The 27,121-nt window shown below is 36.0% G+C and overlaps 3 protein-coding genes and 1 pseudogene across 3 annotated transcripts; 2 read left to right on the top strand and 2 right to left on the bottom strand.

Moving 5' to 3' along the window:
* Nucleotides 1-689: 689 nt before the first annotated feature.
* LOC133038578 (uncharacterized) lies at nucleotides 690-1,324 on the bottom strand. The gene is made up of 2 exons (XM_061116729.1): nucleotides 1,294-1,324; nucleotides 690-1,170 (listed from the first exon to the last, which is right to left on the bottom strand). The coding sequence occupies exon 2, from the start codon at nucleotides 1,160-1,162 to the stop codon at nucleotides 737-739; it is 426 nt and encodes a 141-aa protein (XP_060972712.1). The 5' UTR covers nucleotides 1,163-1,170; nucleotides 1,294-1,324; the 3' UTR covers nucleotides 690-736.
* Nucleotides 1,325-6,470: 5,146 nt separating this feature from the next.
* On the top strand, nucleotides 6,471-7,403 carry LOC133038319 (uncharacterized). The gene has a single exon (XM_061116428.1). The coding sequence runs from the start codon at nucleotides 6,471-6,473 to the stop codon at nucleotides 7,401-7,403; it is 933 nt and encodes a 310-aa protein (XP_060972411.1).
* Nucleotides 7,404-9,231: 1,828 nt separating this feature from the next.
* Nucleotides 9,232-10,693, top strand: LOC133038318 (uncharacterized). The gene is made up of 2 exons (XM_061116427.1): nucleotides 9,232-9,896; nucleotides 10,120-10,693. The coding sequence occupies exons 1-2, from the start codon at nucleotides 9,232-9,234 to the stop codon at nucleotides 10,691-10,693; spliced, it is 1,239 nt and encodes a 412-aa protein (XP_060972410.1).
* Nucleotides 10,694-19,264: 8,571 nt separating this feature from the next.
* LOC133028982 (shikimate kinase 3, chloroplastic-like) lies at nucleotides 19,265-25,165 on the bottom strand (annotated as a pseudogene).
* Nucleotides 25,166-27,121: the final 1,956 nt, after the last annotated feature.

Genomic DNA, 27,121 nt, shown 5'->3' with positions numbered 1-27,121 from the left:
AAGGGGAAAATAGGGTACCAGACCCATACAAGTCAGCCAAACCAGTTACTACAACAAATACATAGCGCATACAACAAACATCATTCCAAAATACTAAGTCTAAGTCCAATTTGGCTGACCTACATTTAGACTAAGGGGAAAATGGGGCACCAGACCCATGCAAGTCAGCCAACCAGACAAAAGTTCATATTACAACATTAAAAACATAAAACACTTGACATATAGTTAACTCAAGAAAGATGTGAGTCATCCACCGGGAGATCGTTCGTAGTCATCTCCTCAAACAAGTTAGCCAGTTGGCTAGTTCGAGCGTCTTCCTCGGCCCTCATCCGCAGCAATTCTTCATAGTCAGCAATGTACTGGGGTATGTCCCAAGACTCGGCCTTGTTGTCTCGATACTCCATCGCCATCTTTCCACGACACTGGATCTCAGCCTCCAGTCCAATTTCGACTAACCGACCTTCCAACATGTCCACACGAGCTTGGGCAGTAGCAAGATCAGCCAAGGCAGACTTCAAACGATTAGAATCTTGCTCCTTAGCATCAAGTTGAGTTCGTAACTCTTCTCTAACACGCTCAAGCTCTTTCTTGCAGCTCTTTAGCTCCTTAATCTCCCCGCGCAAAGTATCACGCTCAGTCCTCATGTCCTTCATTTGCTCCTTCATGTTCTTAATCTTATCCACGGCGTACATAAGTCCTTGCATACCCTGTCATGCAATATAAAGTACCATAATAGTCAGACACAATAATATCGCGAGTTTGTCCACACATAAATTGTAACATGGGAATGCATGCATACCTGAAAGGAGCGAGAGATGGACAACTCCATGGAAGCTATTTCTCCGATGTTCTCAAAACGAGCTCGATCCTCTGGAAATAATAGCTTACTGGCCTCACCAAGGTGTAGGCCAAACTCAGAATGTGCAGCCGCTGAAGATGGAAAAGAAAGATCAACTGTATTACTCAACCAATCGGTCGACTCAACCGGAGACGGTCTCTTGTTATTCTTCTTCTGAGCCCTCGCAGAAGGACAAGAAGGAGCAGCAGTAGTAACAGCGTCCTTCTCAACACTAGGAGTCGTCCTAGTCTTCTGTTTGCGTGAGCGTAAACGTTCCATAGCACCGTCACCAGCCAGAGGAAGAGTGAAAGAAGATTGGGCCATGAATCGATCTGCAAAATCTCGTCCGTCTGATGTCAATTCAGGTAGAAATAAAGGTTCGCATCCCAAAATCTCCAAACTTCTTTGGAGTATAGTAACTTGAGACTTAGCACGATTCTTAGGATGAGATATACCTTCGGGTTGACGGGGAACGTGATCCCACAAAGTGCTTTGTCTCGAAGAGAAGAATCGGTACAATAGAACGTTCCAATAGCGCTCCTCCTCCGCAATTCGAAGAACTTGATCAACTCTCCCTGGCGCCTGCCCACACACCCAACTAAATGGAAGGCCAATCCTACCTACAAAGAAGACAAATCAACCAGTTAGGCATGCATCAATAAACCATAACAAATAAGGGCGTAATTCAACACCAAAACTATGACACTCACTAGCAGGAGACCACGAATGGGGAATCCCACGATCAACCGATAATCCTAGAGCATCAAAAGGAACAAAGAAAAAATCCTCCTTCCATCGCTTAGCTTCTTTAATGCCAAGAATCAAATGGTCACTACCGTTTCTAACGGTAAGTTGGTACCTACCTTTATCATGTGGATGCTCTTTCAAGTAGACGTACAAGACTTCAGCAACCGTAAATGTAATGTTATGCCTTTCGGTCAACACTTCTATGGCCATAAGAACACGCCAAGCATTTGGCATTAGCTGACTGGGAGAGATACCATGATAGGAGCATAGTTCAGACATCAATCTAGGGAGAGGAAATCTGAAACCATACTTAAATGGAAGCTTGTACAAACATGTCCAACCCGGTATCTTCCAGTCAGCCCGTTCCCCGCTAGCCGGAGCATACAAACTAATGTGTATGGGAATATTATAACGACGACGAATTTTCGGCAAGTCATTCAAGGTTATTACTGACCTAGGATTAACACCCGAAAGTATATCGCCCGACTCAGTATCACTCCTAGGGCGATCAGTATCTACTCCAACCCCAGACGCATAGCAATAGACATCTGTATCCTCACACCCGTCATCCAACACATAACCTACCACCCCAGTAGGAATATTCGAAGGATCATCAGACGAACTGGTCGTCTTATTAGACGAAGTGGCACAACTACCATGGTTGCTCATAGACATAGCAAAAAACCCACCTAGAACAAAGATACTGGACTAAGAGCGAGTTCACCAAAAATATAATCATATACAAAGCAAAACACCGGCTAGACAGAATAAAAAGATATGTATATATACATATATCAAAGCTCAAGTGGCAAAAAAAAAATAACTAGACATAAAAATCGACGCCATAATAATGCTCACCAACTGGACATACGTGTTCTAAATAGACCACCAGTTATGGTCATTTAATTAACTAAAGGAAGACAATATTCCAGCTAGCCAGACAGTCATTATTCAAATCACACTTACTACTATGTAAAGACAAACAGTAAAAATGTAGATTTTTAATACCCATGAAGATCAAACACAAACACAAATATAGAACAAGTAAATATATTTACTCATCTACATCACAAAAATAAATATGAACATGTACAAGAACATGAAGAACATAACAAGAACATTCAAGGGAGAAGGTTTAGAAAACTTACCTCTTGAAAGCCTCCTTCTAAAACTCCAAGTCTCACTTCACCAAGAGCTCCAACAAATGTGAGCAAGAGTGAAAGTAACTCTCTATATTTATAACCAAAGAGGAGCATTGGATGAGTGAAAAGTGTCTCCCATCCCATCTGATCATCACATAAAAAATATATATATTGGAGTATATACGGACATCACAAATATTACTCATATATGCATATGTCTATCTCCCTTGTAAACTGTAGAGGTATCATCAAATAAGACGGACAAGTTGTCTACTCATCTGTGAAATAGACATATGATACACAAGAGTAATATATCATGGAGATAGACATGATAATAATCTACTACAATGATAATATAGGTTTGGTACTTTTCAGTGGACAAGTATGCAATAAGGAGTACTATATACATATGCCTATCTCACAAAGCTGTCAATCTATCAATCTCGTAAAACAAGAACCATCAATATATGTTAGCACATATATATATTACCATTAATATATGTCACCGCATGTCAATCTTGACATCTCACAAAACTATAACCATCAATATATGTCAGTACATATATATGTATATTACTATCAATATATGTCAGCACATATATATATTACCATCAATATATGTCAACACATTTCTATCTCATAAAGCTATGAATTGGCTATCTCACATTGGTATTAATAAGTACCAGTTAGGCGTGTATCAAAAGAGCTCGTGGGTACCGCTGATCCTCACTTAATGTCCATCTCCTCACAACACTTAATGTATGTCTGTCTACCCCCTTCTATTATTTATATATATGTCTATCTCCTCCCATTATCTACATACATGCCTATATATTATGTCCGTCTACCCCCTTCTATTATTTATATATATGTCTACCTCCTCCCATTATCTACATACATGCCTATATATTATGTCCGTCTACCTCCTTCCATTATTTATATACACGTCTATCTCCTCCCATTATCTACATACATGCCTATATATTATGTCTGTCTACCTCCTTCCATTATTTATATACATGTCTTTCTCCTCCCACTATCTACATACATGCCTATATATTATGTCTGTCTACCTCCTTCCATTATTTATATACATGTCTTTCTCCTCCCATTATCTACATACATGCCTATATATTATGTCTGTCTACCTCCTTCCATAATTTATATATATGTCTATCTCCTCCCATTATCTACATACATGCCTATATATTATGTCTGTCTACCTCCTCTCATTCATATATATATATATCCATCTCCCTACAATATATATGCATATAAATGTCTATTTACTTACACCTCATACACATGTACGTCTATCTACTCTCATCTCATATTTTGAGATAGACATCCAAATATTTTTTATTTGACCCAACAAGACGACTTGGTCTAGTTAAGAATCTCTTTGAAGAACTAATTGATCACACAAAAATTATTGGCCAAGGTAGCCACATACACGCATGCGACAAGGACTACCCAACCACCATGCTCGAACCGTTCAGACTATTTTCTTGTCTCAAACAGCAAGACAAGCGTACAACGCTTACTTAGACAAAACTCTTGGCCAACACCTAATTCGGTATTAATAACTCTCCAGCTAAAATAAATTCTAGCTAGAGAGTGAGGGACAACCGTAGAGGTAAAAATTTGCTTAATATTTATGATATTTTTGAGAAGTCCAATATGCAAGTCAGACGAGCCCATCAATAATGGATCCAACAATATTGGGCCCGATAAGACGATCGACGGACTCGCTAGGCCTTGAAATAGACTAACGAGTGAGCCTATGGGCCACAAGCCGGATCGTCCCGCAACCGGGTTTGAGCCCGGCCAGTCAGCCAAACGGGTGAAATCAAGTTAATATGGAACCAGTCAAGAAGACGGTTACTACTCCCTAATAATTAGGGAAGTAACCAATTTGAACGAGTCCAACGGGTGACGTGGACAGAGGGCAACAGCACTGAGAACACATGATAAAAGGAACCATACGATAGACGCTGGAGAGAACACATTCGATACTCACACTACTCACTGACTCAAGCAGACAGTCGTTTTTTCTAAGCTTTTCTCTTAAGCCTCACCATCGGAGTTACTCTTTTAGTCCGTCTGTCCGCTTGTCCACTCATCCGTCCGGCTACCATTTATATTACATTTATTTTCCATTATTATAATTTTTTACTATAATCGTACTGACTTGAGCGTCGGAGTCCCTTTGGCTGACACCCCACCGGTGCTCCCAATTGAACTTTTGTCTCTCTCTTTGTTCTTGACAGGTTGCTGGTGCCCAAATTCCGTATTGTAGATTTCACCCTCTACAATTTGGCGCCGTCTGTGGGAACCTAGCAATCGTTCATTCGACAAAGACTCCAAAGGTTCACCTTGAACACCATGGCCGACGTAACTGAGACTCCAGACCTAGCTTCCCAGATCGCTATCCTCACTGCCGAGGCAGCCAAGGAGCGAGAGCAAGCAGCCAAAGATCGAGAGCAAGCGGCTAAAGACCGTGAGCAACTAGAAAAGCTGCAAGCTGAAAACGCGTACTGTTGGTGAGGATGGAGACCTTGTCATCCCAGAACATGACCGACCCTCCGCCACCTCCATCCCGCTTTCGAGTTCCAATCAGTCCGATGCAGTCCTTGGGGAGCCTCACTCCCAACTCCTCTATTGGCGGATCGAGTCAGATGGATCCGCCAGCCTTGGTAAGGAACCAACAAACTCCAACCATTGTCACTAATACACCAAACTCTTCTATTAATGCAGGTGGACAGTAACCTTAACGACACCGAAGCCCGGACAATTTCGGACAATGGGCGTACTCGCGGGGTTAACCTCCCCTCCTCCGGTGATGGTAGACAGCCCACCACCTTGGAGCAACAGGTTACAACAACTGAGGCAGCCCGCCAGACGGTTAGCGCATCTCCAATTGTAGATCCGGGTTTGGCCCGCAAGCTAGCCGAGATGGAAGCCCTCATTCAGCGTATCCCTGGAATGCCTGCTCCTATCAAGAAGAGTGTCGCAAGCTGCTACGCCGACTCACCATTTGTCGATGAGATAGCTTTAGTGGAGATGCCTAAGAAATTTAGCTTCCCCAACATGAAGATGTTCGACGGGACATCTGACCCAGACGACCACATCGCCCAATATCGACAAAGGATGTTCACCGTGGCCATTCCACGTGACATGAGGGAAGCATGCATGTGTAAGGGGTTTGGTTCGAGTCTAATCGGACCAGCCCTCCAGTGGTATACTAATTTGCCTAATAATTCTATTAAAACTTTTGCACAACTCACTGATACTTTTGTTGAAGCGGTTGCCGGTAACGGAAATTAGAGAAGCAATCAGAAGACCTTTACGTCATCGTCCAACGACGTGGGGAAGCACTGAGAGATTACGTGGGGCGCTTCAATAAAGAAAAAGTGTCTATCACCAATTGTAACCAACACACAGCCATCTCAGCTTTCCGCAAAGGACTTCGCTACGACTCAGATTTATACAAAGAACTCACCAAGTACCCATGTAAGACTATGGAAGACGTCCTCGCCAAGGCATGGGCCCAAATCAAGTGGGAAGAAGATGAAGTCAACTAATACAGATCCTCTCCAAGAAAAGAGACTCGCAGAGATTCTAGAGTAGACAGACGGCACAACGACAAACGGTCTGAGCGATACCCGACTTCTAACAAGTCAGAGAACCGAAGAAGGGATTACAACCGGCCCACTGACACATATCCTCGAAGTGGACCGAAGATGCCCGAGTACAACTTGTCCATCTCACCTGCTGAGGCTGTTCAAGTACTTAAGGGGCTTGGAAGCAAAGTAAAGTGGCCTGAGAAGATGAGGACTCCAGCTGAGCAGAGGGACAGAAGCAAGTGGTGTGACTTCCACAACGACCATGGCCACCGGACTGAAGAGTGCATTGCCTTAAGATTAGAAGTGATCAACTTGCTAAAACGGGGCCACTTAGTCGACCACCTCACCGACAAAGGAAAGAAGACTTACCAGGGTCAGAGGGACACGATAGACAACCAGAGGGACATAACACCGCCCAGGCCAATTGTTCATGAGAGAACGGTCAACGTAATAACAGGTGGCTCAGAAGTAAGTGGAGTCACCCAGTCAGCTGCAAAGAAACATGCACGTCAGGCTAACTGGACCAAAGGGGAGACCAGCAGAACATCTTCCTTACCGGAGCAAACCATCAGCTTCACGACATCAGAATCAACTAGGCTTCTTAACCCTCATCATGATGCTCTTGTTATTTCACTTTATATAGCTAACTATTTGACTAAACGTATACTTGTCGATAATGGCAGTTCAGCTAACATCCTTTTTTTGAGTGCTCTCAGGGAAATGGGAATTGACGAATCCAAAATTGTGAGGAAGACAACTGTCCTAATTGGATTTAGTGGTGAACAGAAAAATACCTCGGGAGAGATCGAGCTGCCTGTGTATGCTGAAGGAGTCAACTTGTGCACCAGGTTCCTGGTGATTGACTCCCCTTCTGCCTACAACGTCATCCTCGGCAGGCCATGGATCCATGAGATGGAAGCTGTACCTTCAACTTACCACCAAGCTTTAAGGTTTCCAACCAAATGGGGGCCGAAAGAAATTAGAGGGGAGCAGAAAGATTCAAGAGAATGCTACCGAACCACCATGAAGGCAAAACCAGCACAGTCATAGCAATTACAGCAGCGAGAGCTACCCAACTCCCAATCTGACCAACCTAATGTGGAGGAGCTAGACGAAGTCCAAATCCATCCAGACTTCCCAGACCACAAAGTCCAAATCGGAGCCCAGCTGGACCCCGACATGAGATCTAAACTTATTGAATTTTTGATTGCTAACCATGATCAATTTGCTTGGTCCCATGCGAATATGACCGGTATTAACCCTGAGATTATTGTCCACAGGTTACAGGTAGATCCAAATTACCCACCCAGGAGACAAAAGAGAAGAAAGTTTGCCCCTGAGAGAAACCAAGCAATAAATGAAGAAGTCCAGAAGTTAATCGAGAACGGGTTTATAAGAGAAGTCCAGTACCCAGACTGGCTGGCAAACGTAGTGATTGTGAAAAAGAAAAATGGCAAGTGGAGGGTCTGCATCGATTTTACAGACCTCAACAAGGCGTGCCCAAAAGACTCATTTCCATTACCACATATTGACATGCTGGTAGACGCCACAGCAGGACACGAACTCCTTAGCTTCATGGATGCTTTCTCAGGATATAACCAGATCCTTATGCATCCAGAAGACCAGAGAAGACAAACTTTCATGAACAACCTAGGAATCTTTTGTTACAAGGTGATGCCGTTCGGACTGAAGAATGCAAGAGCAACCTACCAACGCCTCGTGAACAAGATGTTTGCTGACCACCTGGGAAAGACCATAGAAGTCTACATCGACGACATGCTAGTGAAATCACTAGTTGCAGAAGAGCACATCAATCATTTAAAACAATCTTTTGAAATACTTAGAAAATATAACACGAAGTTAAATCCTACTAAGTGTTCTTTTGGTGTAACTGCAGGCAAGTTCTTAGGCTACTTGGTGACACAACGAGGGATCGAAGCCAACCCAGCTCAGATTGATTCAATCCTAAGGATCCCCTCACCAACATGCATCAAAGATGTCCAAAAACTAACAGGCCGAATCGCTGCGCTAGGCCGATTCATCTCAAAGTCTTCCGAGCGATGCCACTCTTTCTTCAACACACTTAGAAAATCAAAGACATTCGAATGGACAGCCGAGTGTGAAGAAGCGTTGGACAAATTAAAGCAATACCTGACTAGCCCTCCACTATTATCAAAGCCAAAAGATAACGAAAACCTCTTTGTGTACCTAGCTGTCTCTGAGGCTAGCCGTAGTCTTAGTAAGAGAGGATAAAGGTAAACAACTTCCAATTTATTATGTCTCTAAATCCTTACTTGATGCAGAAACTAGGTACAGTCAGCTGGAGAAGTTAGCATTGGCACTCATTCACGCAGCCAGAAATTTGCGTCCATACTTCCAATGCCACCCAATCACAGTACTCACCACCTTTCCCCTCAAGACCATACGACATAAACCAGAGTTGTCTGGAAGATTGACCAAGTGGGCAGTGGAGCTCAGCGAATATGACATCTCCTACAAGCCACGAACCGCATTAAAATCTCAGGTATTAGCTGATTTCATTGCAGACTTTACACCTAACTCTCAAGTGCAAGCGGAAAAAGAACTTTGCCACCTTACAGAGGGACAGGCAAATGGCACATGGGAATTACATTTAGACGGTTCAAGCAATGTAAGAGGAAGCGGATTAGGACTTGTTCTAACCTCACCCCAAGGCGAGAAGATCGAGCAAGCAATCAGATGTGGGTTTAAGGCTACAAACAATGAGGCAGAGTATGAGGCTATGATTGCTGGACTCGGACTGGCCAAAGAAATGGGAGCCAAAAGAATCAACGTCTTTAGCGATTCACAACTTGTAGTCAACCAAATGTAAGGTAGCTATCAGGCCCGAGATAGCAAAATGACAGCTTATCTTGAGAAAACAAAAGAGTTGCAATCGACCTTCGACGAGTTCACAGTCAGTCAGGTGCCTAGGGAAAATAATAGTCACGCAGACGCCTTAGCCAACCTTGGGTCTTCCATCCAGACAACCAGCCCCAAAACAATCCCAATGGTGTACCTCCAATGGCCTGCTGTCTGGAAGAAAGAAGAAGAAGAAGAAGTAAATGACGTCGCCAACGAAAAGACATGGATGACGCCCATCATCGAGTACTTAGAAAAAGATGTGCTACCAGAAGATAAGAATGAAGCCCGAAGAGTCAAGGCTCAGGCAGCCAGATTCTCAATAATACGAGGTAAGCTCTATAAACGATCCTATTCTGGTCCATATTTGAGATGTGTTAACCCTGCAGAAGCAAAATATATACTAGCTGAGCTTCACGAGGGCGAATGTGGCAACCATTCGGGAGGCAGAAGCTTAGCACACCGGGCCCTCACACAAGGCTACTATTGGCCTACTATGAGAGCCGACTCATCTGAATATACAAGACGGTGTGACAAATGCCAACGTTTTGCACAAGTATCCCATCAGCCTCCTGAACGTCTCACATCGATCACATCCCCATGGCCCTTTATGAAGTGGGGAATGGACATAGTTGGCAAATTGCCAACTGCACACAGACGAAGGTATATATGCTTGCAGTGACCGACTACTTCAGCAAGTGGATAGAAGCGGAATCGTTCCACCAAGTTCGAGACAAAGAAGTTAAGGGGTTTATTTGGAGAAATGTTATCTGTAGATATGGAATTCGAAAGAAATTGTGACGTACAATGGCTCACAGTTCATCGGCCTCGACTTTCAAAACTTTTGCAAATTACGGAACATTAAGTTAAGCTTCTCAACACCTAGATACCCTCAAGCCAATGGACAAGCAGAATCGTCTAATAAGACCATCATGAACACAATCAAAAAACGGCTAGAGAATGCAAAGGGTAGATGGGTCGATGAATTGCCAGGAGTACTATGGTCCTACCGCACAACAGCCAGAACATCCACAGGAGAAACACCTTTCTCTCTAGCCTATGGAATGGAAGTGGTCATACCAACAGAAAGTGAAGTCCCAACAGCTAGACATGAACTGACTACAGAAATGCAAAATTGGGAAGACATGTGCCACGAACTAGACACAGTCGACGAGAGAAGAGAAAGGGCATCTATAAGAATGGCAGCCTACCAACAGTGTCTAGCAAAGCATTACAACAAGAATGCCCGTACTCGGTCATTCAAGGTGGGAGACTGGGTGCTTCGTCGAGTTTTTCAAAACACCAAGGAAGCGGGAGCAGGTAAGCTAGCCCCAACATGGGAAGGGCCCTACCTGATCACTAAGGTAGTCGGCAATGGAGCTTACAAAATCCAAACGGACAAAGGACGAGACATCAACAACAGTTGGAATGCTATTCACCTAAAGCAGTATCACACTTAAACCCCAAACTATTGTTCTGTTCTCTTTGCATTTGTTTTCTTTATCGGTCTTACGAGACCCACTCTTCTCAACGCACTATTGCTAACAAATATTCATGCGGGGAGACGAACTACATTTGGGCTTGATCCCCGGAAAGGGTATGTAGGCAAACTACGGAGTGCAGCCCCCTATCATAACCATTTTTTTTTTTCCATTTTAGGATAATGCGTCATTCAAGCTATTTGACATACAACATCCATTTGATAGTTTCATTTGACAACCCACCAAACGAAAATAAATTCAAAACAATATTCTACTGAAGTAGAAGCACAACGCATACAACGAACCACATAGTCCAAACATCATTCTGAACTACTAAGTCTAAATCTAACTCAGGTGACCTACATTTAGACTAAGGGGAAAATAGGGTACCAGACCCATACAAGTCAGCCAAACCAAGCATTACAACAAATACATAGCGCATACAACAAACATCATTCCAAAATACTAAGTCTAAGTCCAATTTGGCTGACCTACATTTAGACTAAGGGGAAAATGGGGCACTAGACCCATGCAAGTCAGCCAACCAGACAAAAGTTCATATTACAACATTAAAAACATAAAACACTTGACATATAGTTAACTCAAGAAAGATGTGAGTCATCCACCGGGAGATCGTTTGTAGTCATCTCTTCAAACGAGTTAGCCAGTTGGCTAGTTCGAGCGTCTTCCTCGGCCCTCATCCGCAGCAATTCTTCATAGTCAGCAATGTACTGGGGTATGTCCCAAGACTCGGCCTTGTTGTCTCGATACTCCATCGCCATCTTTCCACGACACTGGATCTCAGCCTCCAGTCCAATTTCGACTAACCGACCTTCCAACATGTCCACACGAGCTTGGGCAGTAGCAAGATCAGCCAAGGCAGACTTCAAACGATTAGAATCTTGCTCCTTAGCATCAAGTTGAGTTCGTAACTCTTCTCTGACACGGTCAAGCTCTTTCTTGCAGCTCTTTAGCTCCTTAATCTCCCCGCGCAAAGTATCACGCTCAGTCCTCATGTCCTTCATCTGCTCCTTCATGTTCTTAATATTATCCAAGGCGTACATAAGTCCTTGCATACCCTGCCATGCAATATAAAGTACCATAATAGTCAGACACAATAATATCGCGAGTTTGTCCACACATAAATTGTAACATGGGAATGCATGCATACCTGAAAGGAGCGAGAGATGGACAACTCCATGGAAGCTATTTCTCCGATGTTCTCAAAAGGAGCTCGATCCTCTGGAAATAATAGCTTACTGGCCTCACCAAGGTGTAGGCCAAACTCAGAATGTGCAGCTGCTGAAGATGGAAAAGAAAGATCAACTGTATTACTCAACCAATCGGTCGACTCAACCGGAGACGGTCTCTTGTTATTCTTCTTCTGAGCCCTCGTAGAAGGACAAGAAGGAGCAGCAGTAGTAACAGCCTCCTTCTCAACACTAGGAGTCGTCCTAGTCTTCTGTTTGCGTGAGCGTAAACGTTCCATAGCACCGTCACCAGCCAGAGGAAGAGTGAAAGAAGATTGGGCCATGAATCGATCTGCAAAATCTCGTCCGTCTGATGTCAATTCAGGTAGAAATAAAGGTTCGCATCCCAAAATCTCCAAACTTCTTTGGAGTATAGTAACTTGAGACTTAGCACGATTCTTAGGATGAGATATACCTTCGGGTTGACGGGGAACGTGATCCCACAAAGTGATGTCTCGAAGAGAAGTATCAGACAATAGAACGTTCCAATAGCGCTCCTCCTCCGCAATTCGAAGAACTTGATCAACTCTCCCTGGCGCCTTCCCACACACCCAACTAAATGGATGGCCAATCCTACCTACAAAGAAGACAAATCAACCAGTTAGGCATGCATCAATAAACCATAACAAATAAGGGCGTAATTCAACACCAAAACTATGACACTCACTAGCAGGAGACCACGAATGGGGAATCCCACGATCAACCGATAATCCTAGAGCATCAAAAGGAACAAAGAAAAAATCCTCCTTCCATCGCTTAGCTTCTTTAATGCCAAGAATCAAATGGTCACTACCGTTTCTAACGGTAAGTTGGTACCTACCTTTATCATGTGGATGCTCTTTCAAGTAGACGTACAAGACTTCAGCAACCGTAAATGTAATGTTATGCCTTTCGGTCAACACTTCTATGGCCATAAGAACACGCCAAGCATTTGGCATTAGCTGACTGGGAGAGATACCATGATAGGAGCATAGTTCAGACATCAATCTAGGGAGAGGAAATCTGAAACCATACTTAAATGGAAGCTTGTACAAACATGTCCAACCCGGTATCTTCCAGTCAGCCCGTTCCCCGCTAGCCGGAGCATACAAACTAATGTGTATGGGAATATTATAACGACGACGAATTTTTGGCAAGTCATTCAAGGTTATTACTGACCTAGGATTAACACCCGAAAGTATATCGCCCGACTCAGTATCACTCCTAGGGCGATCAGTATCTACTCCAACCCCAGACGCATAGCAATAGACATCTGTATCCTCACACCCGTCATCCAACACATAACCTACCACCCCAGTAGGAATATTCGAAGGATCATCAGACGAACTGGTCGTCTTATTAGACGAAGTGGCACAACTACCATGGTTGCTCATAGACATAGCAAAAAACCCACCTAGAACAAAGATACTGGACTAAGAGCGAGTTCACCAAAAATATAATCATATACAAAGCAAAACACCGGCTAGACAGAATAAAAAGATATGTATATATACATATATCAAAGCTCAAGTGGCAAAAAAAAAATAACTAGACATAAAAATGGACGCCATAATAATGCTCACCAACTGGACATACGTGTTCTAAATAGACCACCAGTTATGGTCATTTAATTAACTAAAGGAAGACAATATTCCACCTAGCCGCATAGTCATTATTCAAATCACACTTACTACTATGTAAAGACAAACAAGAAAATGTAGATTTTTACTACCCATGAAGATCAAACACAAACACAAATATACAACAAGTAAAATATATTTACTCATCTACATCACAAAAATAAATATGAACATGTACAAGAACATGAAGAACATAACAAGAACATTCAAGGGAGAAGGTTTAGAAAACTTACCTCTTGAAAGCCTCCTTCTAAAACTCCAAGTCTCACTTCACCAAGAGCTCCAACAAATGTGAGCAAGAGTGAAAGTAACTCTCTATATTTATAACCAAAGAGGAGCATTGGATGAGTGACAAGTGTCTCCCATCCCATCTGATCATCACATAAAAAATATATATATTGGAGTATATACGGACATCACAAATATTACTCATATATGCATATGTCTATCTCCCTTGTAAACTGTAGAGGTATCATCAAATAAGACGGACAAGTTGTCTACTCATCTGTGAAATAGACATATGATACACAAGAGTAATATATCATGGAGATAGACATGATAATAATCTACTACAATGATAATATAGGTTTGGTACTTTTCAGTGGACAAGTATGCAATAAGGAGTACTATATACATATGCCTATCTCACAAAGCTGTCAATCTATCAATCTCGTAAAACAAGAACCATCAATATATGTTAGCACATATATATATTACCATTAATATATGTCACCGCATGTCAATCTTGACATCTCACAAAGCTATAACCATCAATATATGTCAGTACATATATATGTATATTACTATCAATATATGTCAGCACATATATATATTACCATCAATATATGTCAACACATTTCTATCTCATAAAGCTATGAATTGGCTATCTCACATTGGTATTAATAAGTACTAGTTAGGCGTGTATCAAAAGAGCTCGTGGGTACCGCTGATCCTCACTTAATGTCCATCTCCTCACAACACTTAATGTATGTCTGTTTACCCCCTTCTATTATTTATATATATGTCTACCTCCTCCAATTATCTACATACATGCCTATATATTATGTCCGTCTACCCCCTTCTATTATTTATATATATGTCTACCTCCTCCCATTATCTACATACATGCCTATATATTATGTCCGTCTACCTCCTTCCATTATTTATATACACGTCTATCTCCTCCCATTATCTACATACATGCCTATATATTATGTCTGTCTACCTCCTTCCATTATTTATATACATGTCTTTCTCCTCCCACTATCTACATACATGCCTATATATTATGTCTGTCTACCTCCTTCCATTATTTATATACATGTCTTTCTCCTCCCATTATCTACATACATGCCTATATATTATGTCTGTCTACCTCCTTCCATAATTTATATATATGTCTATCTCCTCCCATTATCTACATACATGCCTATATATTATGTCTGTCTACCTCCTCTCATTCATATATATATATATATATCCATCTCCCTACAATATATATGCATATAAATGTCTATTTACTTACACCTCATACACATGTACGTCTATCTACTCTCATCTCATATTTTGAGATAGACAGCCAAATATTTTTTATTTGACCCAACAAGACGACTTGGTCTAGTTAAGAATCTCTTTGAAGAACTAATTGATCACACAAAAATTATTGGCCAAGGTAGCCACATACACGCATGCGACAAGGACTACCCAACCACCATGCTCGAACCGTTCAGACTATTTTCTTGTCTCAAACAGCAAGACAAGCGTACAACGCTTACTTAGACAAAACTCTTGGCCAACACCTAATTCAGTATTAATAACTCTCCAGCTAAAATAAATTCTAGTTAGAGAGTGAGGGACAAACTGTAGAGGTAAAAATTTGCTTAATATTTATGATATTTTTGAGAAGTCCAATATGCAAGTCAGACGAGCCCATCAATAATGGATCCAACAATATTGGGCCCAATAAGACAGTCAGACGGACTCGCTAGGCCTTGAAATAGACTAACGAGTGAGCCTATGGGCCACAAGCCGGATCGTCCCGCAACCGGGTTTGAGCCCGGCCAGTCAGCCAAACGGGTGAAATCAAGTTAATATGGAACCAGTCAAGAAGACGGTTACTACTCCCTAATAATTAGGGAAATAACCAATTTGAACGAGTCCAACGGGTGACGTGGACAGAGGGCAACAGCACTGAGAACACACGATAAAAGGAACCATACGATAGACGCTGGAGAGAACACATTCGATACTCACACTACTCACTGACTCAAGCAGACAGTCGTTTTTTCTAAGCTTTTCTCTTAAGCCTCACCATCGGAGTTACTCTTTTAGTCCGTCTGTCCGCTTGTCCACTCATCCGTCCGGCTACCATTTATATTACATTTATTTTCCATTATTATAATTTTTTACTATAATCGTACTGACTTGAGCGTCGGAGTCCCTTTGGCTGACACCCCACCGGTGCTCCCAATTGAACTTTTGTCTCTCTCTTTGTTCTTGACAGGTTGCTGGTGCCCAAATTCCGTATTGTAGATTTCACCCTCTACATTATCTAATTCATAAAGTCTGAGATTATTATGTGTCAAGTACTTTTATTTATACTATCCTATTAATTGCTTTTGATACAATAATGATGTTTTTCTTATAAACAGTAGTAAAATGCCTTATAAGAATTTGATTTTTTTAAGATTCAATTGTCATGACTTGATCTGTGATACTAAAATTATCAAAACAACTTGATTTAATGTATACTTGCCTTACAAAAATAAATGTATGTACATTTGTTAACAGTTTTTTTGAGTTGAAGTGTAGCCAGGAGCAAGATTCAAGACTTGAGACTGAGAAGGAAGATACAGAATATCAACCCATGTTCAATATTAAGAAGGATGACATGAAAAAATTGCCTTTTGATTTACCAACAAATCTTCATAGATAATCAATGCTTCTTTTTTGTTGCATTTAGGGTAATCATTTTATCATGGCACCAAATGTTTTTGCTCTGCAGCTTGTATGTTTTTCTACTAGCCTTATCTTATACAAGACTCAAGATATGAAGTTTACTTGTTTTGCATGTTCATATTAGGGTAGATTTTTATTTGATTTTTTTTTTGCTAAGTTGTGACTTGTATGCAGTCTTTCTCTCCCCCAACTCTTAGTACCCGAGGCAAGTCTTCTCTATAGTCGCTATTTGAATCTCAATGAGTTCTTTGTAGAAGATATTCTTTGGGTCGATGATGTTGAAGCTCTACACAATGCAACAAGCCACATTGAAGGATGTAAAGTTGTTGGTATTGATTATGAATGGAAACCGAATTATGTAAAAGGCAGCGAACCCAACAAGGTAACTATGTCAATTTTGTGCAATTCATGTTGTATCTCTTATTGCCTTTTGATTTACCAACAAATCTTCATAGATAATCAATGCTTCTTTTTGTTGCATTTAGGGAAATTATTTTATCTTTATATTCTACCTTTTGTATAGCCAAAGTGAGGACCAAGTAAAACTATCCTATTGTTCCTATGTTTTGTTCATATAATAAACTATTTTTCTTTATCTTATTTCAGGTTTCTATTATGCAAATTGCTTCTTATTTCAGGTCTTGCAAAAGAAAATTAAAACCCAACTATTAAGAGTATCCTTATTTTTCTTTTTTACAACTTTTACATGTGTTATCTTCACCTATCAACAATTTAATTTACAAATTAAATTTTAGTATTTTTTATTCAACTCAAATTTAAATTTTGTATGCTTTATTTTTTGAACATTGATTTTTGGTTTAGTTTTGGATTAACTTAAGATCAAATTGCAATTAGATTATCAAAATTTCTTAAACTTTCATATATTGTATTTAGTATTTACTTTTAATTATTAACAACATTATTTACATTAATTGAATATACATATTAATGATCTCAATTACAATAATTAATAATATTTTTTTAATTATTTATTGTATTATTTTTAAATAAAACAAGACACACCTAACATAAAACTTATATACAAGGCACGTAGCATTCTACTAGTATATATATTTATATATATAGATATACTAGGTAGGAGTTACGTCTTAGGCACGTAAAGATTAGTTTTAGGTAAAGTTTAGTTTTTTTTTTTTTCTTATTTAGATTGTATGTAAAAGTATAATCATACGAATAATTTGTTTTATCAAATTAATATTTGTGCTATTATAATTGGTTGGTAAAATATAATTAGGTATATATTAATTATAATAAAATAATACTTATTATTTGTGTCTAGAGCCCATCTAATTTAAGGCCCCAATTTTTTTTCTTTTAAAATTATATATTTAAAAATATTTTTTTTTCTATCGCCCCATTATATGTTGATCCCACTTAATTTTTTTCCAAATATATATATATTTGGGTGACTATTCAATGGTTACATTTTTATTGTAACCATATGGTTACATTTTTCTTTAACCTGTAATAGCAGGTTACTAATAGGTAGACTTTCTTTTTTTAAATTTAATTAATTATAATTAACTATTTTATTAAAATAATTAATTAAATAGACATTCCTTTTTTAGAATTATTTAATTATAATTAACTATTTTCTTAAAATAATTAATTAAATATTTAACAAGACCTCTTTTAGCAATTAATATTTATATTTAAATCCTTACTTGAATTATTTTAATAATTAAGCCATTTAATTATAATATTTACAATAAAATTTATTTTTTTTACAAAAATTAAACTTCTTTTGACACAAATTAAAATTCTCTTCTTATACTAAATTTTCAAATAATTAATTATTTTTAAATGATATTTAATTATTTTGTTACAATTGTATGAACTAAGTATGAGGCCTCAAGCTAATCAATCGATAACAAGTGCAGCCATTTTTTTTTCTAAAAAATCCTTCAACTTATTTTATTTTTTATTTTTTAAATATTTAAATAAAAAAATTAAATAATTAAGTGTAATTATTTAAAATTAAGATTACAAGTATAATAAATTTTAAATTATGAAATTATATGTGTATAATTTTAAATTATAAAAAGTTTTGCTATAAAATTTTAAATAAATTAAGTATAAAAAAATAAATTGCTAAAAGATCCTTATATAGTAATAAATTGTAAAAAAATTAATTAATAATTATAATTAATTTAATTTAAAATATAATTAATCTTAATTAAAGTTTTATAAAGAAATAAATGATTAGGTTACTTTCAGGTTACAAGTTATTTATTATTTATTTTTATTTAATTTCCAAATTAATCACAACCATTTAATAGTAATCCAATGGCTTAAAAAAATGTAACCATGATGGTTACAATAAAAATGTAACCATTGAAATCTCTTCCATATATATTTATATATATATATATATATATTAATTATTGAATTTTTATAATTACGCTCTTATTTTAATTAATATAAGTATTTAAATTTACGTTTTTTGTAAATAATTTTTAAAATTCTTTTAAAGTAAAAATTTTTGTTTGTAGATTGCTAAACAAAAAACACATTGTTTAAAAATAGAAAAAAAAATTGGGGCCTTAAATTAGATAGGCTCTAGACACAAACCTAACATGCTTATCTACAATAATAATATAAAATAGAAAAAATAGAAAATAGTAATGTAGCAGTAATAATCCACAGGCCAAGTGTGTAACAATAATAATATCAATGCTAACGTCTAGTGAATGACAGAAGAGTATATAAAGCTATGTTTAATTTTATGTCCAGTTTTATATAAATATTACGGACCTTGAATAATATAATGTATCTTATAAAACTGCTTCTTTAATTCATGGTGATATTTCTAGGCCTAACTAAAAATATCTAGCTGTTTCAAAAAATAAAAAATAAAAAATACTAATTTAAATATAATTCAAATAACTTTTAAATAGAAAACAAATTTATATTTATTTAATACAAAAAATATACATTTAATTCAAATTCATATTTAAACAAAAACAGAAAAACAGAAAAATCTATCTACCAAATTTATTTCGCATAAGTTTAGCTGCAATATCACAAAGATATCTTTCAAGTACATAATTTGAGCCTAGAAAATTGCAGATAGTGCTAATCATGAAGTATTGAAGGTAGAGTGTGTCATAAAACTCACATTAAGAAAAACTACTAAAATTGAACATGTATAGCTTAAGAAAGAAAACGGTAGCATTCCTTTCTAACTTTTATAAAGAATTTATAGTTTCATAATCATAGATAACTCATGCTAAATATGAATGTGAGTACTAAAATTAACTGTTGTCATAACATCACAAAAATTATGAAAATTCAACTCACCAACAAAGCCACATACTTTAAAAGATTCAACTCTTGTGATGAATCTTAGCAAACTTAGTAGTCAGGTGCACACATCAACCAACAGTTCCAAGATAGAAATCTTTTCCCTCTTCCTGTCCAATTTAAAACAGAAAAACATGAACTAAGACAAGTTGTCACTGCCTCACAGAGTTCATTCTAGTATATTAGTAAGATAATGTCACATGGTGAAAGACACAATGTGTTTTAAAAAAAACTTGTCTTTGGTTATATATAGTTATTAAACAAATCAAGTTCTAAACTTTAAGACTCAATAAGCTGATTAACATAAATTTCTACTCATTCCATGTGAACCCACTTACCCACCTACCAGATATGCAGAAAACTTCCATGTTATTGTTAATCCATCTCCTTATATATAAAAATATTTCAAATCGTAAAAGTAAAATCAATTTAGAAAGTCAAACAACCAATGGAAAATTATTACCACTTTGGGAAAGTGGTTAAATTTAGGTTTACCCCTACTCTGTAATGGTCAAATTCATTCACTATAACAATTTTCTGCAAGAATCAGAAAAGAAAAGGAAAAACAGAGAGGATCAAAAGGTACGATTTTGTGTAGATTTGTTATGATTACGAAACATCTAAAGAACATCATTGATTGCATTAAGAAAAAATAGAAAATAGTAATGTAGTACACAGTAATAAAATAGAAAATAATAATTTGAAATGTTGGTATAGACACACAAGGATATATACCAAGTTTTGATCTTCAAATAAGAGCTTTGCTGAGGAAGAAGGATGGCCAAGTGTGTAACAATAATAATATCAATGCTAACGTCTAGTGAATGACAGAAGAGTATATAAAGCTATGTTTAATTTTATGTCCAGTTTTATATAAATATTACGGACCTTGAATAATATAATGTATCTTATAAAATTGCTTCCTTAATTCATGGTGATATTTACAGGCCTAACTAAAAATATCTAGTTGTTTCAAAAAATAAAAAATAAAAAATAGTAATTTAAATATAATTCAAATAACTTTTAAATAGAAAACAAATTTATATTTATTTAATACAAAAAATATACATTTAATTCAAATTCATATTTAAACAAAAAAACAGAAAAACAGAAAAATCTATCTACCAAATTTCAAGCGCATGAAAGTCTGAAAGGACACCAAATTCGAATTCGTGAGAAAACTGTTTTGCGTGGCCAATTATGATCCCTAGCATTTCAAGAAATTCCTAATTCTTCAGAGGAATATGAAAGAAGAAAAAAATTCTTCTTAACTGTACCTTGGAGTAAATATCGCCTGATTCATTAGGCAGAAGGGGACGTGAACCAGTTCCAACAGCAGAAATTCTTTGAGTCAATGCGTCCAAAGGCACATCCAGCCAAACAGTAATACCTTTCTGCATATATTTCCTGATACACCAAAATAATAATGAGTTAATTTATTACTCAGTAACATGAGTAACTGAGATCAACTACACTAACAAAAGAGGAAAATAAATTTCTAGAACATACCAGTTGATATTACGAACAACTGCACCTCCACCAGTAGAAACAACAACACAGCGCATTAATGAGAGCTGACGCAGTACTTCCGTCTATAAGCAAGTAAAATTAAAAATCATGGACACATAATACACATCTCTGAATTCAAAAGTAAATTTGGGTGGTGACTAATTTTGTCAACAAAAATTATTATTGTGCTTCGACAAAAATTAATCAATCTAGTAGTCAATAGGCAAATGAAAGTTTTTAAGATAAACAGCCAAATAGAATAAAGCACACATCAATTTTATCACAATAATCTACATTTATGGGCACATAAAATGGTTATTACCAGGAATCTATTACTCAAAAATCAAAAAAGTCCATGAAGAACTTGTAGAAAATACATTACAAACTTAAGAATTATATCTGAAGAGTAAATGGAAACAGTTTGCAACTAACTAACCTCCTTATCTCTGAAGAAGCCCTCTCCATGGAGCTTAAAAATTTCGGCCACCGAAATTCCATCAGCTTCCTGCTCTATTAAAGTGTCGCTGGGGCATTAAGAAAGACAACAGAAACAGAACATTCAGCATAAAGTAATATGTACTGGATGTTAGACAAAGGCAGTAGAAAAGAAATATGCAAACATGCAAGACAAGTTCAACCAAATTTCACAATTGAATTTCAGAAATTCAATGGACAAAAAATTTCTAAGATTTCTCAAGGTCATAGTCTCACAAATACCACGCTAGCTTTTCTGAAGAAATTTTATTAGCAGTTCAATGCAATTAAAATTTGTTGCTCAAACACTGATTAAGCTTTAAAATGAACCTTCGGAGTAAAGGTATATATGGCAAACAAGTAAAAATTGAAAATCTAATGATCTAATCGGATTGTGATGATTTTGCAGTGATAAGCTTACTAAGGTCAAATACAAATCAATCGGAAAATGAATATCCAAGCGCTTGTGACAAAATCTTTCCTACAGTTGTTTTCCCAGAGCCCATCATTCCTACATTTGACAAATCACAATTTTTAACAAACAACAATGACTACTAAATAACCTTCTAGAAAAAATTGAGAGAAACTCACCGACTAAATATATACATCACCCCTCTAAATATGGCTTAACCTTTTCTGACTTAACCTGCAATAGTATCAATTACACTTAAGTAAGCCAAATCAAATGCCATATGTCATTTGCCAAAAGCTGTTAATGATGAGAAACAAAACATCTACCTCTTCTTCTTTAAATAAAATTTTAATAAATAAATAAATAAAATAGTGAACTTATGTTCCTGATTTACAGAACAAAATAACAAAAGTATATCCTTCAATATAAATTACTAAAAGAAACAAAAGTGGTCGCATCAACAGTTTCCATGACCCAAATAAACTAAATAGGGTACACTGATTTCGCCTCCGCGCTCTCAGTGTGCTCAGCCATCGTTTTTCCAATCCGATCCGAATGAAATACACTGAAAACGAAGCAAGGCAGGCTTGATTCGAATAATGATTGTTCCAGGAATTATATTAATGCTTGAGAAAATGATTAATGGTGAGTGAGAAAACGATTAATGGTGGACGATTATTTTTGGGTTTGGGGTTAAATTTAACAGAATATATATATATATCTAATTTTGAAGTTTGTAAAAAAAAAAATAACTAGTGCCACTTTTTTTACATTTTATTTGTGGACATTCAAAAAAACTAGTTTTTGTTGTCAAGAAGTTAAGCAATAATATTTCCAATTTTTATTATTATGAGATCATTTATATTTTTCATTATGGATTGTTTGGGTCAAAAGTTATTGTTATTATTTTTCTGATCTCTTGATCTTCTTTTTTCTTTTTTTGGAGTTTTGCTGTCAATTTTGTATAAAATTTTGCTGCCTTGATTCTCTTGATTTCAAATTAAAGTATTTTATTGTATGATAAAATGTCTAACTAATTTATTTTTGTAGGTTGATTATATTATGTTGATTTATTGATAAATGGATGTATGTAATTGGTCAAAAGTTTGTTTATTATTGTCTTGTTCAGTTTAATTCTTAGACAATGATGTAGATACTACTAAACAAAACAATTTACTTACTTTATTTTTTCCTTTGGATATAGAGTAAATTAACAATGACCTCTATATATGGTACTCTTCTAGGTTAAGCATGTGGAAATTGCAGTGCAATAATGACAGATTGTGATATGAAATTATGTGATGAGCTTCTTGCATTCTTGATAAGGAAAGTCACATATATTTATACAATATTTGTGGACTTATTTTTTCTCAATGCTTAATGATAGTTTTGGTGGGACTTTTATCATGATATTTTTGTTTTGACTATTCAATTTGGTGTGATGTTTCTATTACAGTTGAAGAATTATGGTGCAGGAAATGGTTCATGAGTTCAAAAAATATTCAGAGAGAAAGGCTCAATAGACATACTAAATTAATTGATTTTTTTTACTGCTGAAACATTTTCTAAGCATGTTAGAACGACTATTTGAATGTAAAAATAAAAATTGAACAAATCAGCATATTTTATCACTTGTTAAATAAAATTGAATATATATGACTAAGAATACGTGCAATGCGCACGTAACTTTCGCCTAGTATGATATAAGTGTATGAATAAGAAAATATAAGATATTTATGTCACACATATTTTTATAATATATGGGGTAAATATGCATAAGTACTAAAAGTTTTAAGTTTGTAAGCGGCATAAACTTAATATTTATTTTTAGCGGTATAAGTACCTAAAGTTTGTAAAACTATAATTTTTCTCTAATTTTGTCAGTACTGACTCTGTTATTATTTTAAATAGGGCACACATAAGACCCGAATTCGAAATCATTGGGTCTAAATAGAAACATATAGTATCAGTTACTTCGAAATATTTTTTTTAATAAATTCAAAACGAAATCTGTACTTACGAAACTAGAAGAAAATTACAGTTTTAGAAAAATTGGGTATCTATGTCGCTAAAAATAAACATTGAGTTTATGCTGCTTGCAAACTTAAACTTTTGGGTACTTATGCCGCTATTAACCCTATATTATACTTATATTATATTATTAATCAAAAATAATATTTTATTTAATTACATGGTTATAATAAGAATTTAAAAATTGACCTAAATTAGATTTTGAGTAAGATTGATAAATCTTAGCTATATTCAAAATTAATTAGTCTATTATTTTAATTAAATAAATAATTAACTTAAAACTGAGAGCTTATATAAAAAAAAAATGAACAAATATAGAATGTAGTTACATGTCTATTTAAAGAAAATAAGATTTGGGTCGGGTTGAGTACTTAGTGATATGTAAATCAAAAATTCAAAAGTTAAAGCCATTTATTCAGTTGTGTTTCCAATGTAAGAAAAATTCTAAATTTTTATATACTTATGTAATCATTTTAGAAATATATTTTAAGTCGCTAATTAATATAATGTAAAATAAGTTCTAATAGTAATTTGTACTACACTAGAAATCATAGTCGAGGTTACATATTCATAATACCACATAAATCGTAGATAATTCTTGATCGAAATAATCCTCATCCTCATCATCATGCTCATCCTCCTTCTGGTCAACATGATTCAACACTTGATCATCATTATCATCACCATGCTCTTCTTCCTCCTTCTCATGATCATGATGAAGCACTTGATCATTATTACTTGTGGACGAAGATGGTGGCTGATGTACTTCAGGATCAACCTGACTGGGGAGAGAGGCGGTAACAGGTCTTCTGTTAAGTACTTGTTCCCATGCGTGAGCAATACGTAGATCAAGCAAACCGTTGTTAGGGATCATGATCCTGTTATCCACGGTCAAGGTTATAGAGACATCACGACGGTGACGAGAGCGGTGTATGTGAAGGAGAATACTGATGAGGGTGAGGGGCAACGAGACCATGGTGACCATGGTGTCGAAGCTTACCGCCATCTTTAACTGGGACATGTTAGGAAGGTTGGGGTTGCTCCAGTACATGTTAACCAAGGGGAAGGGGATCAGTTCGCCTGAAAACATGGAGGTAATGAGTGTGTTGATGGAAGGTGAGGTCTCTTGGAATAGGTGATCAATTTGGTGTTGGAATCGGTGAGTGGAGTTGTATGAGATGAAGGTGTCGCTGTGATCGGTATCTGAATAGTACATTTGGATCACTTTCAACTCCACCTTCACTAATGGTGATGGTGATGGATTATTTTCTTCAAAACCACTATTAAATTTTGCGTAAATAAAAACTTGAGAGAATGGTTGATTATCCATATTTACTACGTGTGTGTTATCTCTCGTAATATAGGTTTCTTAAATATTCGTTCTTAATTAGTGTATCCCTACCTATATATATAGGGCAGATGATAGAATAATATTAATTCTAATTTTATTAGGAATATGAGTATTCCAATTGATCCATATTATAATCGGAATATGTTTGATTAAAAAAAAGATATTATTTATTATATAAAATATAATTTTCAAACTTTTTTTAATGAGGTTGAGTAATTATCATATTAATTCCTAACCAAATTAGAATTATATATGACCAATTTAATAATCTATATATTCGTATAGATAAATAATCTTTATAATTAAGTACTCACACTACCCACCCATAGCTAGTCATAGCAGTTCTCGATCGGACGTAGGTACGTATAAGACTATAATCAATTAAAGTATGGAAACTAATGGGGTTGTATTTTATCTAATAATAATTAAATTATAAAATTATTTAATATTTATTAAAACAACTTGGAAACGAATGGGGTTGTGCGGCAATTTGAAATATTCTTTTGTTTTTTTTTTTTTGCAGTAATTAAGATGTTTTAATATTTATTTTATATTTAGATTTTTTTTTTTGCAGTGAATTATTAATTATTAATTATTAGATATCAATTATTTCAAATTCAAATTTTAAATGTGAATATTAACTATATTTTTTTTATTATTATACTTAAAATAGTTTAAAAAATAGATATATAATTTTAATTAATTAATCAAAAATATTTATAAACTTAATAAAATCAAATACACGGTATTTAATTATTAACCATTAAATTTGATCAAAGGAATGATATTTACTAATTATTTTTTTGAAATTAATATTTTTTATTTTAACTGATGATATAGAAGTCATCTTATATTTCAAATCTCATCTCATTCTTTGTATTCTTTTTTATTCCCGAATGAATGAAACTATTAAAAAAAATATTAATTTATAAATTAAACTGTTAAAAAAAGAGTTGACTGTAATTGTTGTTACCCTTACTTTTTCCAATTATAAATTTTTGATTGGCTCATGGAAATTTGGTGGAAATATGTTAAACAACCAGCCTTTGAAAAAGCCTTTACGATTTGGGAATTCTTGTTTGGGATTCTTGTTATTGTTATGGGGAGAGAAGTTTGTAGATAATATATCCAGTAATCAATTTTCTAATAGAGATATTGGTTATGACATCAGTGAAACAATTAGTTAAAACTTTGTGGTTTTAAAAGTTTAATGCAGAATTTATCATTGACAAGATCATAATTATTTGCATTATCATTTTCTGGGTATCTCTCGTTCTTGAATATGTTAGTGCATGAAGTTCTTTCAAATAAGGGAAAAAAATCATCTGTCACCAACTGTCTCTATCCTGTCCCACCAATTAATTACAGTCACCTCATTAATTTAATTTAATTATTTAATAAAAAATTATGTTAATTTTAACAGTTAAACTAACAGAATTGGTATTCTCTCTCCATATTAATGGCTAACTTTTCTCTTTT

This window comes from Cannabis sativa, chromosome 5 (genome assembly GCF_029168945.1).
Source record: "Cannabis sativa cultivar Pink pepper isolate KNU-18-1 chromosome 5, ASM2916894v1, whole genome shotgun sequence".
Classification (NCBI taxonomy): Eukaryota; Viridiplantae; Streptophyta; class Magnoliopsida; order Rosales; family Cannabaceae; genus Cannabis; species Cannabis sativa.
This window is presented reverse-complemented; position numbering and strand designations above follow the sequence as displayed.

Excerpts from the sequence above, each read along its gene's own strand:
- LOC133038319 (XM_061116428.1), top strand. The coding sequence starts at position 6,471 with ATGCCCGAGTACAACTTGTCCATCTCACCTGCTGAGGCTGTTCAAGTA.
- LOC133038318 (XM_061116427.1), top strand. The coding sequence starts at position 9,232 with ATGACAGCTTATCTTGAGAAAACAAAAGAGTTGCAATCGACCTTCGAC. Across the intron at positions 9,897-10,119 it reads CCAACTGCACACAGACGAAG|ATACCCTCAAGCCAATGGAC; the intron begins GTATATATGCTT and ends CTCAACACCTAG.
- LOC133038578 (XM_061116729.1), bottom strand. The coding sequence starts at position 1,162 with ATGGCCCAATCTTCTTTCACTCTTCCTCTGGCTGGTGACGGTGCTATG.